The 14601-nt window shown below is 40.2% G+C and overlaps 1 protein-coding gene across 1 annotated transcript in view; it reads right to left on the bottom strand.

The window, feature by feature from the left end:
* GRHL2 (grainyhead like transcription factor 2) overlaps positions 1-14601 on the bottom strand; it is a 115014-nt gene that overhangs the window by 21527 nt on the left and 78886 nt on the right. Inside the window, exons 10-13 of the mRNA XM_042465969.1 lie at positions 11521-11608; positions 11284-11420; positions 4600-4631; positions 2730-2821 (exon numbers count right to left, since the gene is read on the bottom strand). Of these exons, the coding sequence (XP_042321903.1) occupies positions 2730-2821; positions 4600-4631; positions 11284-11420; positions 11521-11608 (349 nt within the window). The remainder of the gene's footprint in view (positions 1-2729; positions 2822-4599; positions 4632-11283; positions 11421-11520; positions 11609-14601) is intronic.

Here is a 14601-nt window from a genome sequence, read left to right as displayed (position 1 = left end):
AAGTTCAGAAGCTTCAGTTGGTTCAAAATGTGGCAGCCAGATTGGTCACTGGTTCATCCAGGTTTGACCATATACCTGTCTTAAAATCTCTTCACTTCCGATTAGCTTCCAGGTGCAATACAAGGTGTTGGTTATTACCTTTAAAGCCCTACATGGCTTGGGCCTGAGTTACTTGTGGGAACGCCTCTCCCTACACAATCTGCCCCACATTCACAGAATAACTGGGAAGAACGTGTTCATATTGACCTCCCAGAGAGCCTTTACAGCGGCTGCTCCGAAGGAGATCTATTTTATTACCTCCTTGGAGTCATTCAAGAAGGCACTTAAGACGGATCTCTTCCAGCGAGCTTATCCACCTGACCTTGTGTAAGTGTCACCTTCAGACCACTGATTGAATTTACTGTATTACCACTTGACGAGGGCTCAGTTTTAAGATTAACTGTGGCGGGGTACAGAATGGAGCTTCTTTTTTCGTCGCGTTTGCGACGTAGCGAGGCGCCAGGGGCGCGCTCGCTACGTCAGAAGCGGCGCAACACGTCTGGACGCTATGCGTCCAGTACGTAAAGATGGCGCCGGCCATGTAGAAGGGCCGGCGCCATCTTGTACGGACGGAGTCCGTACTAGGCACAGGGGCGTCTATAAGAGACGCCCCTTTTTTAAAATGGGACGTCCTCCGGACGTCCCAAAGGGCTGTATAGAAAGCCCCAGTATTATTTTTATTGATGTATTTTAAAAGTATTTTATATTGATGTATGTGTTTTAACGGACTGTAATCCCGCCTTGATCCATCTGGAAGAGGCGGGAAAATACAAATAAAACCTATTATTATTATTATTGTTGTTGTTGTTGTTGTTGTTGTTGTTGTTATTATTATTATTATTATTATTAGGGTGTGTGTATACAGGTATATCTCAGTTGGCAAAGGACATGTTCCTGAGTACTTTCTTTAACAGAGCATTTGACACCAATGGCAGAAATAACATGGAAAGAATAGGGACAATTTTCTAAACCAACATGTTTCAGCAATTTTTTAAAAATTCAAAACTAACATCTGCATGTGAAATGAAACAATCAGAGGTCAGGTAAGCCTTGCATATGTAAAGAAAAATGTCTTGAACCTCCTACAGACCACTTCAAGGCTTATTACAAATGCATCCAGGGATGAGAAGAGCCATCGTTGGCAGTCCCAGCAGCTGATGAGGCACCCTCCCTCCATTCCAACTGCCACTGCTGTGGACTTTGAGGGAGGGAAAAGCGTAAAACATCCCAGCAGAGAGAATGGAAGGACCACAGTGACTATCTGGGGCCAGGGGGAAGAAGAAGCTGCTGGTTCTACTGCTACTTGGACCTCTGCCTTCCAAGTGCCTTCTAAGAAGCAGAGCCCTCCCTCTAGTTCATCTGGTGCCATCTGGCCATGGAGGGAGAGATGCAGGCCCAGCTCCGTCAGGCCTGGCCTAGATTAAGAAGCAGAACCCTCCCTCCAATCCATCTGCCTTGGTCCAGGCCTCAGAGAGAGAGAGAAAAACTGCTGGTCCTGATCCCTTTCCCCACCACCATTCCCTTTTCCTTTTGTGTTGTGTCTTTTTAGATTGTAAGCCTGAGAGCAGAGAACTGTCTAGTTAAAAATAATAATTGTAAGCCACTCTGAGAGCCTTTAGGGCTGAAGAGCAGGCTATAAATACCATAAATAAATAAATAAATAAATATACTTTTTCTTTTACCAGTCTCCACTTTTCTTGGCATTTTAATTTTGTAGGCCAAAAATTATAGATTTTTTTTTTAATATACTAGAGGCAGCTGGTGAGGCAGGCTTATCTTTTTCCATTTCTCTCATCAGGCATGGTCAGTAAGGGATTAGGGAGCAGCAGCTGCTTAAATTTTGCCTATTGTAGGTAGGCACACACAGCTACAGTAGGATTGTCTAGAGCAGAAGCTCAGTCTTTCTCTGTTCAAACTTTATCTCACTATTTACTACTAACAAGCTGCTTCAACCTGGTACCAAAACTTTATGTGTTTCTCCAGCCGCTTTCATAAACTTCCCAAAGTTGCTAAAAAAGTAAAGGACGGGGGGGGGGGAAGACTTTGTAAAATTAAGCCTCTTTGTTAGAGGCTTTATTATTTGAGGTATGCCTGTATACGTGCATATTATAATTATATCCCATTCTTTTTCTAAGGAACTCAGGGCGGCTATTTTTATCCTCACAACAACTTTGTGAGGTAGGCTAGGTTGAAAGATTCATGACTGGACTAGTGTTTTCTTCAGTCTAGTCCAACACTCTAACCACTACACCATGGTAGCTCTAAATCAGGGGTGGGAATTGTTTTAGCTCTTTATGCTTTTGTGGGTGTTGCAGTCCAAGTGATCTGGAGGACACCAGGTTGAAGAGAAGGGTACTCTTGACCATCCTCCACCTCTGAATATGTCTCTGTGTGTATGAATTTTACTTGATTTTCCTAAATACAGAATACTCCGAGTGTTTTGTCAGTTCGTTCCTCTGAAACATAGCCTACAGCAACTGGTATTCCTTGGCAGTCTCCCATCCAAGTACTTACCAAGGCTGCCTTGGTAAGATGGGATCTGGTACTTTTAGGGTATTTAGGCCAGCTCTCTGAATATCTCTATTCAGAGCTATATTTTGATTTCATTTTAAAAATCTTTCTCTTGGGTTAGTTTCAAATACATTGTGAATCAAAGGAATGGGGCAAAGTACCCGAGAATTGATAAATACCTCTTTTTGCTCCTTCTTCTTTTATCTGCTTTAATGGTGGTGGGACAAAGTCCTCCTCTACCGGCCGGAATATCCGTTTAGCCAAGATACTTCTGTTGCAAAGAAAAAACAAAAACAGAAATCAGACTTATAGTACTGAACAAATTACCCAATAATCTTCCCAGTCAGGAGGAGAGGCTATGCAATGCCAGAGCACAGCATGGAAAACATACTTTTTGGGATTCTAACTCCAAGTATCCTCTAGCCAGCATGACTAATGAATATGCTTGCTGGAAGAATCTGGGAAGTGTAATCTAGAAAAGTAATGTTTCCATCCTCTATGTAAGGGTTACAGTGACCAAGTCTGCACTTCCAACAATAGAGTTCGTTGCTAGAATTCCAGAAGAGCAACAAAAGTGACCACATATATTTTCTGTCTTGCTGCTAACACAAATTATGTATTTTTCTCCACACATTGTTTGTTGTAGCTTGAATAAAAAAAACATGGTTTAAAGAAAACCACAACCATAATAAATCAACAGATATTACACAACACAAGAACAACAATGTAAAGTGAGAGCAAAGGTGACACCAACTTCTTAATTATCAAATAGATGACCTGATTTTTTAAATAAAGTTTTAGTATTTTGACAGACATGTGAAATTGCTGTTTAACTACATGACTCTATGTATTATACTAAGTTATACATTCATTATTTTAATATTGGTCCATGTACTGATTTCAAGAATTGGAAACTACTGGACCACAGGCAGAATTTGACCCCTCAGTTTCCCCATCCAGGCTGCAAAGGCATCCAATGAAGTCCCATCCCTCTTTCAAAGCCTCCCCCATGCCCACTTACTAAAATGTTGTCACGGAAAACTGTGACCATACTTAAAATACCCTTTTTAGAACATGGAAATAATGAGTGGCCTCCTTTTTAGTGAGATATGTGCATATACATGTGGCTTACACACATATCCATCTGGATGGGGTGCAAGGTGATATTCTCTAGCCCTTTGTGCTGCATCCAATATTGTCCTTCTTGGCAGCTTCCTGCTGCTTATTAGTGGAGAAGAAAAGGACAGAGGGAAAAATAAGTTCATATGATAAGAATGTGGCTGGTCTGGACTCTGAGGGGAAGGAAAAGGAAGGTGCATTCTGTCTGTGAACACACACTTGTTCCTTTTCCTCTCCCTTTTGGGCAACAATATCAACAGCATGCTGCCTCTCACTCTCGCCCCTTCTGGGGTTTGACAGCTGCCAGGATGGGGAGGGCACAAAATGCTTCATTATGTTTCACCTACCTGAAGGTAGCTATTGGCCAATAGGTAAGTACTTTATTTGTAACATATTACTATTTGAAATAACAAGGGCATGACAATATTAATTTTTTTTTATGTAAAATACTTGCTTTTAGGAACATGAAGATAGGCTTAACATCCTGAGAAGAATGACCAGGAGTGAGGAAAAAATAATACCTTCCACATCACTTTATCAAAAATAAATAAAATAAATTATGGGAAATTTGCATATCTTTACAATTTCACCTGATTTTCATGGTTCACAAAATTTTCGCTTTACAAAATATAGATTTTTAGGTTACCTAGCAGCCCAATTTTGCTTTAAAAAAGCATACATCATCTAGCAATACATAACTAACCCAATATGTACATGAAGACACATAATATATGTGAAAAAAATATCAACTTGCTTCTACAGTATAGGAAGGCAAAGGGCATTGTCACAGGGTAAAGAAACTTATTCTTTGCAAACATGAAGTTAAACATTTGTCTTTAAACTCCCATCAGATCTTCAGTTCTTTATTATATTTTATTGTTAAGGGGTGGGACTCTGACTTCAAAACTTACAAGGCAATAAATGTCTTACCCTTCTCGCTCATCATCTGTGTTATAGTAAACCTGTAGGAATGAACAAAGAACAGATTTATTGTTATGTTGTCAGCTGGAGTTGCTACACAGAACAACTATGGAAGAAAAAAAGAATTCTATACAGGCCACTATGTTGTCTTTGCTCACTTTCAGAGTCTGAGGACAGTAAAAGCCATTACCTGTAATGGCTTACTTTTGCAGTGAATGAGGGGAGGATGCTATTGTTTTTGTGAGGAACATAACAGCAGTCATTCTGCCCTCCTCTCCAAACACATTTTATGCATTAAACATGTTGAGAGGTGGTGACAGAAGGTCAGAGGTGGCAGAAATTTGGTTTTCCCTTCTTTAATTTTTTTTTAAAAGTTAACAAGGGAACTGCACTGCAAAATGCCTCTTTTCAGTCTGCAAATATGGCTGTGTTCCAAAGCAATGGAGCACAGGAAGTGTTGATTCAGATTACATTAGAAGAGGCTTAGCCATTTTCATACAGAGAAAAGAAAAGGACCTGGGTCTTGTGATGCTTTCAATGATATCTAATATTATTAGTTTCTATGTATTGTTGCAAGAGCTGGATAGCAGAGAAAGCTGATAAGAAGAGAATTAACTACCGTAATTTGAATTGTGGTGCTGGAGGACTGCTAGATTGCCCAAAAGGCAAATAAATGGTTTCAAGAGCAAATCAAGCCTGAACACTACTTAGAAGCCAAAATGACTAAACTGAAGACTATTGTACTTTGGACATTGCATGAGATTAGATTATTCACTGGAAAAAACAATAATGCTTGGTAACGTGAGATGCAGTAGAAAAAAAGGAAGACCACATTACAGATAGGTACACTCAAGGAAGCCATGCCTTCAGTATGTAAGACCTGAGAGAGGCTGTGGATAACAGGTTGACTTGAAGGTCTCTCGTTAATAGGGTTGCCATAGGCTGAAGTCATCTTGACTGCAGTTAAGAACAACAACCTCTGTTGCTCTACAGCACCATGCCATTGGTAACTTTTAAATAATGAAACCTCCCCACACACACACACATGGTCTGCCAGCATGTAAGGTAAGTATGCCAACCTGCCACTCCCTGGAATGAACAGTAGTGTGTTGCAAAAATGAGTAAAATAACATGCAACTTTCTCAGACCTCTTAATGAAGAATGTGAATAGGGTAGCATTGTGGAGATAATAGTAATGGAATGCACCACCTCCCAGAAGTAATGATTCCAAGAACTTCTCTCTTTGTTGAAAATCACTGACTCATTCCATCCTGTGTAGGCCTCTCCTGTTCATTCCTGAATGGCCTCTGCAGGAAACATCCCTATTGGATTGTGCCCTTTGATTTAGTTTAATTTACCTGGTTTTGTTCTTAGAAAAATGCTGTTTAACATTTACATGAAGCCGCTGGGTGAGATCATCTGGAGACATGGGGCGGGTGTTATCAGTATACTGATGACACCCAAATTTATTTCTCTATGTCTCGGACTGTTTCAGTGACCAAGGAGGGCATCTCCCCCCTGAATGACTGCCTGAAGTCAGTAATGGATTGGATGAGGGAAAATAGACTTAAGCTGAATCCAAATAAAACGGAGGTACTCATGATAGGTAACCCCAATCCGGGTATGGAGGTAAGTTCGCCAGTTCTAGATGGGGTTACACTTCCCCTGAAAGACTGTGTCCGCAGCTTGGGGGTGCTCCAGGATTCGTCGCTTCAACTGTCTTCTCAGATTGATGCAACAGCCAGGAGTGCCTGCTATCAGCTTCAGCTGATACGCCAGTTACGCCCCTACCAGGAGCAGCAGGACCTAGAAATAGTTGTACATGCTCTAGTAACCTCTCGCCTAGATTTCTGCAATGCACTCTACATGGGGCAACCTTTGTGCCACGTCCGGAAGCTCCAACTGATACAAAACATGGCAGCCAGACTGGTCTCTGGAAAATCCACGTTCAACCATATTACACCTATTTTAAAATCACTACATTGGCTGCCTATTAGCTTCCGGGCACAGTACAAGGTGTTGGTTATCACCTATAAAGCCCTACATGGCCCGGGTCCAGTCTACTTGAAGGAATGCCTCCTTCCATACAAGCCTTTGAGTACACTCCGATCTTCCGGGAAAAACCTTTTACAATGAAGAAAAACCAGACTGGCGGTGACTTCCTGGAGGTCCTTCTCTGTCACCACTCCAAAAGCTTGGAATGACCTGCCGGAAGAGATTCACCATTTATCCTCATTCAAGGCTTTTAAAAAGGCGACAAAAACCTTCCGGCAGGCCTTCCCCAATTGATAATGTCCAGAACCAATTGAATCCCCCTTTTATTGTTTTTCTTATGTCTGATTTGTTTTTAACTTTGATGTATTGTTTGTACTTTTTAAACATTTTTTTACTGTTTTAATTTTATAGTTGGGAGGGAGGGTTGGGTTAGGGTTTTGTGGGGCTTGTTGTTTTTATTGTTGTATATTGTATTTACTTTATTGTTACCTGCCTCGATCCTCAATCGGAAGAGGCGGGATATAAGTAAATATTTATTGTTGTTGTTGTTGTTGGTGGTGGTGGTGGTGGTGTTTTAGACTTCAGCTCCCACAGGTATCAGCCTTCTTGCCCAGTGCTCTGGGATTCTGGAAGCTGAAGCTCAAAACACCTGGAAGGCCAGAGTGCAAGCTATCTGTCTTTTCTTGATTACTGGTCTGTCCTACAGCTGACAATTTCCTCAGTTTGGGAGAAACAGCAGAGGAGGTAAGTAGGTAGCATGGCAGTCCCCAGTACCCTCTCACACCCAGCTAGCATGATAATTCATCATGTTGGCTAGGAGCTGTCGAAGAACTAACTTTTCCAGGCTTTGTTCTCTCACACGTTCTCATTTCTCAACAGACTGCAGGTCTGGACAGGCTGCTCTTGCCAGAAATAAATTCCTTACTTACAGAGAACTTTTTGAAATTAATCTGAAAACCATATGTAATTTGTCTGGCTCTATCTTGTCTGTTTTCAAGTTCCAAATAAACAGTACAGCTACATTCTAACAAAGAGATAGAAATGTACACAGTTAAATCAATGGACTTAACTGCACCTATGTAACACAACATTGGAAATAGCTGGTGTGCTGTTGTGGTTCGAATGCTAGACTTAAGACCACAGAGGCCTGTGTTCAAATCTCCACTAAATTACCTAATTTATTGGATGATCATGGTTCACTCTCTTGTCTCACAGTGTAATTGTGATGAAGGGAAAAAACAGGAAGAGACAACAGTAACTATGCAAAGCTCCTTGGAAGAGAGATGAAATAAACAGTAGATAGTAGCTTAGTAGAAACTCAGAGAGAATCAGACCATTGATTCATCAAACTCAATATTTGACTCCATACTGATGAGTAGTGGTTAAGGTTCCTTGTCACCTCTGAGTTTAGTTCTAGACCTCCCAATTATCTGAGAAGCAGAGGGCAGGGTGGTGGTAGCTGAGATGATGGATCTTTTCAGCAAGTACACATTATTTGGAACTATTCCTGCTGTAAGGCAAAATATTCTGGAATGACTTGGTCTTGAATGAACAATGAAGACCCACTTACAAATGAAGACAGAAGTGGCATTCCTTTGGTAACTTACACTGTTGTGATACATCATTATATAGCATAAGGCACTTTTTGGAGCAGTGCATAAGGCACTAGGGACAGGAGAGAAAGTCACAACCATTCTCTGTTTCCAGCCCACAAGTAGCTTGGGAGCCCACAGAATAGCTTGCTCGCTTACTTAGATGATTTCCCATATTGTTCCCTCCACCAGCCACAGCACCTGCAACCATTTTACCCTTGCCATTGGGCTGTCATCAGCGATATCAGTGCACTTATGCCAGCAACAAGATCACAGTAACTAAGTGGAACTGGCTTCTTGACACTTATCCATGCAGCTGCCTCCATTCTTTGACACTAGTTGGAGGCTTAGCTATAGGGATTGTCTCGATGAGTGCTTGCACTTCAAATTTCACCATCACAGTCCTGATGACAGGCAGAAAACTTTTCCAGCCCTAGCTGAAGATTGAATTAATTAATTTTTGAATGCATAGCATATGCTCCACCACTAAGCTACATCCCCCAAAATTATTGGATAGTCGTTTATGGGTCAAATAATGATGGAACACTGAATAGTGACATGTCTTAGAGAGATGTGTATAGTATGCTAGCATGCCAGTCATAACAATTATAAATGATCTGTTCTTTACATGAGAAAACAATATACATTTCTTACCTTAAAGCAGGATTCTAGTTTAAAAGGATTTGTAATGGAAATTCACTTTCCCTTGGCATTCCCACTGTGTTGACATCTACTATTACGTATGCTCCCTTCAGTGCTAGCAAATAGTTTTGTAGCTGACAGGTAGCATCACAGTGCCTAAAGTACTAATAATTTCTAAATGGAGGCTGATTAAAATAAATTAACTGTAAACTTCAACCCTTGTCACTTTAAGTTTTGTTACACCGAGCATCCTAGTCAGGATGCTGATCATTCAACTCATCATTTTGTCTGTCTTAATGTTCTTTAGACTCTTATTCTAAGTTAATGTGCATAAAGACATGAGATGAATCAAAGTAAATTTACTGCTTACCTAAAACAGAATTAAACTGAGTTTTTGAAACGCAATCTCAAAAGCTCCATATAAATGCTATTACTTTTAATTATATTCTATTGCTGAGAGTCAGTGTGGTGTAGTGGTTTGACTGTTGAAATAGGACATTGGAAGACCATGGTTCAAATCTCTGCTCAACCATGGAAACCCACTGGATGATCTTGAGTAAGTTATACTTTCTCAGCCTCAGAGGAAGGCAAAGGCAAACTTCCTCTGGAGAAACTTGCGAAGAAAACCCCATGACAGGGTTGCCTACCTGAACAAAGCCCTTCTGAACAAATTCTGACAAGAAAACCCTGTGATACATTTGTTTTAGGGTCACCATAAGTCAGGAATGACTTGAAGGGATACAACAATAACAACAACAGCAACACCAACATTCTTTTGCTAGATACAAGAATTTAAACAGCTCTGGCTTTGTAATAATCTTTGGCTTTTAAACTATTTTTAAATGAGATTGTTTCATTCTCTTTTTAAATAATGGCCAATATCCAGCATGAGAGACGTAGCTACAATGACATAGCTATGATCCATTTCCTGATCCAACCTGCCAAAACTCAGCTTAATTTTAATCTAAGGAGTTTATCATATGGGAGACAGGATAGGATCACGATTGCTTCCCCATCTTTATCCTGTCCATGGCCCATTCTGTAAATCACTTTCACATGAAAGCGGGCTGAAAAGCACTCTGCTCAGTGAAGGACAAGAGAAACCCCCTCACAGCCACAGGAGTTTACTGCATACCATGTAGCTGTGGACAAGTCTACATAGGGACCACCAAATGCAGTGTACAAACACAAATTAAAGAACATGAGAGACAGTATAGACTGAGTCAGCCTGAAAAATCAGCAGTAGCAGAACATGTTATAAACCATCCTAGGCACAAAATACTGTTTGATAACACTGAAATTCTGGACCATGCTAACAACTATCAGGTCAGAATGCAGTCACTGAAATCCATAAACATCTGGATAATTCCAACCGGAAAGAAGAAACCCTAAAAGTGAACAAAGTTTGGCTACCAGTCCTGAAAAATAGCAAAATCAGGACTCAGCAAATGCAAATGAGAAACCACCCAGGGTCAGGGGCTTTCCCAGCAGACAATGATCACCAATTAGCAGACACAAATCCTCTTGCACTATCCTCCCACCTTGAGGCCCTGCCATCAATAACATAACAATACACAGATTAACATGGAAATCACTCTTCCCTACGCAGGGTCACACAGTGTGTATATATATCGAACTCTCTTCCATGCCAGCATTTTCTGAAGATGCCAGCCACAGATGCTGGAGAAATGTCAGGAATTAACTCTGCTAAAATATGGCCACCTAGCCCAAAAAACTATGGATGCTGGCCATGAAAGCCCTTGACTTCACAGTGAGGGAATTGGTTATATTTAGCATGGAGAAGAGATAACTGAGAGGTGATATGACAGATGTATTTAAACAATTTAAATGATGTCATGCAGAAAGTGGAGTAAGCTTCTTTTTTGCAGCTACAGTGGGTAGGATCTGAAGCCATGGATTCAAATTAGAAGAAAAGAGATTCCAGCTAAGCATTAATAAGAACTTTCCAATGGTAAGAGTCATTTGATATTGAAGCAGCCCGATTTAGAAAGTGAGGGACTTTCCTTCATTGGAGGTTTTTCAACAGAGATTATTGGACACTTCTCAGGGTTGCTTTAGCAGTGGATTCCTGCAGGGCAGGAGATTGGATTAGATGGCCCTTGTGGTGTCTTCCAATACTGTGATACTATGATTCTATAATACCTTTTGTTGGCTGGCCAGGAAATTCTGGCAGTTATTTATTTTTTTAAAGTAATTTTCCAAAGATGTGCTGGTTATTGACAGTTTGTGTCACTCTCCTACTGATATCAACAGAATGTTATTGTTTGTTTGTTTATTTATTTATTTATTACTCTAGCTGGGTTGTGCCTGCTCCATGATCATGATCATTCACTGCTGAACTAACTACTCTGCTGTAGATGTGAAAAGATACCCTTCTCCACAAGTATCAACCACAAAGCTTGCAAAGATTCTATGCATCCCCAGCTTTGCCCCCCTTACTTACCTGCCCAGCTCTTTGGAGGTTCCCAAAGTGAACATCTGGTATGAACAGAACAGGCTGGGACTCCAGGTCTGCCATTGTTTTGAAGTAGGTGATGTCGCTTTTCTTTTGGAGGGGAGCTGTGGTCAGTTTTCCTTCAGCTGCTCACAGGAGAACAAGGGTACAGTTAATGACTGGGCTAGCATTGCAATTATGGCTGAACACAAATATAGATGAAAAGGAAGGGAATATGTTTCTCACCATTACTACATGGGGGCTGAGATAATTGAGTTTTTGCTCTCTTTCTGTTTTGCTTCCTTTCTTCATCTCGGATTTTCCTCTCAGCTCCCTGTCATGAGAAGCATAGATATAAAAATAAATGAGTCTACTGCATGTGAGATTTCCATTTAACAGGGACAAATGGCTGATAGTTGTTGAATTGGTTTAGCCAAATATCCTCCTAAAGACAGGTGTTATCTAGATCTTCGGCTATCACCACCACATGCCTGTTGTGAAAGAACCACATTTTTCTTCATGGTGTGGATCAAATCTGGAACTTGATACATTATATTTTTAAATATGGTTAATAAGAACTAAAAGTGAACAATAGGCACAGCCCAAGATATTTGTCTCCTAAGGAGAAGAAAGAAATGGTGTGCCACGCTGACTTAAATTAAGGTGCACAGTAACTATATCCAGCCAGATTATTTTTGCACACGAGGCAGAAAATCCCACAAATACTTCTTTAAATCCTTAGGAGGAGAATGTTGGTCTGAGTGTTGGACTAGGGTTCCAGGAGCTCAGGGTTCAAACACTCGCTCAGTCATGACAGCCTACTGGGTGACCTTGGGCATGCCACACTCTCTAAGTTTAAGATGAAATAAATGGCAAATCTCATGTGAATAAATCTTGCCAAGAAAACCTTCTGATAGGGTTGCCATAAATTGGTGTCAGCCTGAAGGCACATAGAAACCTACAACAAATCCCTCACAGGAAAAATACTATAACAAGACGCTGATAATTTGCTGCCTATTTAGAACACCCTAAATCCCACACTACTTAATGATACGGCACGCCTAATACTAAACCATTGATTATTAAATATGGGCACAATAGCTTTATGTAGCCATTAGGATATTTTAATCCATATGGGGCAAAAGTGTCTGGATGTAGCTGTATTTGTTGCTGTGGTTCTCAGTTTTTAAAAATATATGAACAATGTTTCTGTTGTTCCAGACTATTTTTAGGCAATTCCCAATGCCAGCTGCAACATTCTATTCCCATACTGAAGTCGGGTTTCTTTTGAATCCTGAAGCAAGGGAGAAGATTTGCCCTTCATACCACAGGACCACCTCAGCAAATAACAGTTTGTTAAAAATAATAATAATTGAGAGTCCTTGTGTAGTTCCAAGAAACTGCTACAAACAGTCCTCCAAAAGAATGGGAAAAATGGACCTAGAAGTGACAACAACTGGCAAACCCCAGCAAACCTCAAAGACCTATATCATGGGAATTCATGTTTCTTTAGTCCAAGCTGGAAAACCTGGAGTTTATCACATTAGTGAAATCCTGCTAGGAAACAGGATTTAAACTAGATTTAAAGTGAAAAGGAAAAAAACAACAAACCCACAAATGTGGGAAGTTTATCAGATGATGTCACTGTTAAAGTGAAATAACGCGAAGTTAAACCAGAGCTAAAGCAGAGAAAAACGCCAGCTTTTTATTTTTGGAACTTCCCAAAAGTAAAAAGCTACCATTTTTCTCTGTTTTACCTTAAGTTTAACTTTGTGTTATTTCACTTTAGCAGCATTGCAGTTTATAAACTTCCCACATTTGCATTTTTTAAAAAAAGTTTAAATCTAGTTTAAATCACGTTTCCCAATGGGATTTTGCTACCATTCCCTGAGTCGCTAGTTCACCCTAGTTAGTTTTACAGGATATAATTGTCCTAGGAAGGGTTTGGCAGCCACCACAACACAAATGCTTTTGTCTTAACCTGCAACAGAGCAAAGCGCAGTAATTATTTTCTAAGAATGTGAGAATAATTCTGCTTGTTTATACTTAAGGTTCATCTAGTTCAGTAACCAGTTCAGAGCTTGGAAAATGTAGGGTTTTGGACAACTCTCAGAATCCCCTAGCCAACATGGCCACCGATGAAGTTATCTCAGAAAATCTGTGAAGTATAATCCAAGAAAAATAACTTTCCCTATCGCTGATCCTATTTTCCACAATCATAGGCCAATCGCATGCCACTGGAAAGCCAGTATGTATGGCATGAAATAAATACACACATCATTGCTCCTTGTTCCCCTCTTTTCTCCTACATGCATTTTCATGCAGAAAGTTTTCAAAACTACATCTCTGCAACCCTTGGAGGCTATCTTCATCCAGATACTTCTGATTTTCCCAGTCTGGTGGATTTATTTCCTATTTAAAGGTAGATAAACCCTATTGGTAAGACAGAAGAGACACAAATATGCTTTGGAACATTGTTTCATAGCCACCATATTTAGCAGGTACTAAGCAAGTCTTTATGGGAAATAAAATGAAGGGGCAACATATCTACAAGAATCACTTCCTCATATATCAACAGAATAGTTGTGCTAAATCAAACCACTGCATTCATTTCCATCTGGTACCCAGCTTAGAAAAGTTACTTTTTTGAACATGCTGGTTGGGAAAGATTGGGGTTCTTGTCCAAAAAAGCGTCATTTCCAGTCTCTCATTCATCCTTTAATCTGCTCCCTGACCTTCCCCAATTTTGCTTTCAGTGTTAACATATTAATACCTGCAACTGGAAGGATTAAAGCAGTACTTTAGACCATCACTGAAGCTTGCAAGCTATTAAAATCAAGCTTGCAAACAGCTATTTTGAAAACTCAGATCTCTCCTGTGGTACTATACGACATACCTCTGTTGATTCAGTAGGCCTAAAAGCAATTTTGCAGTCACTACTCTCATGATATGCAAATACATTACTATACAACTGCATACCACTATGTAAATACTAAAGAGCAAGGAGGTTCTATTTAAGTGCCTAAAAGAAAACTTCACAATGAAACAGAAATGCAATCTGTTCAGTACAATAAAATGGCCACGTAGATCAACACCCATTGGGACCAACTAACACTTCTAAAACAACAAGGAAACTGTCACATAAATTGGAAGTCTCCTAGAAACAAAATGAGCAAATGGGACAAGAGGAGAGGAGCAAAATGACTCATGTACACAAATGAAGATAAAAGCAAATATCCCACAATTGGTGGGGAAGGGGTTGTATCAACCACATATGATTCCAGTTTCTTAAACCAGGGGGCCTTTCATACTACATAACCATAGCAC

The sequence above is a fragment of the Sceloporus undulatus genome, chromosome 4, assembly GCF_019175285.1.
Source record: "Sceloporus undulatus isolate JIND9_A2432 ecotype Alabama chromosome 4, SceUnd_v1.1, whole genome shotgun sequence".
Taxonomy (NCBI): Eukaryota; Metazoa; Chordata; class Lepidosauria; order Squamata; family Phrynosomatidae; genus Sceloporus; species Sceloporus undulatus.
This window is presented reverse-complemented; position numbering and strand designations above follow the sequence as displayed.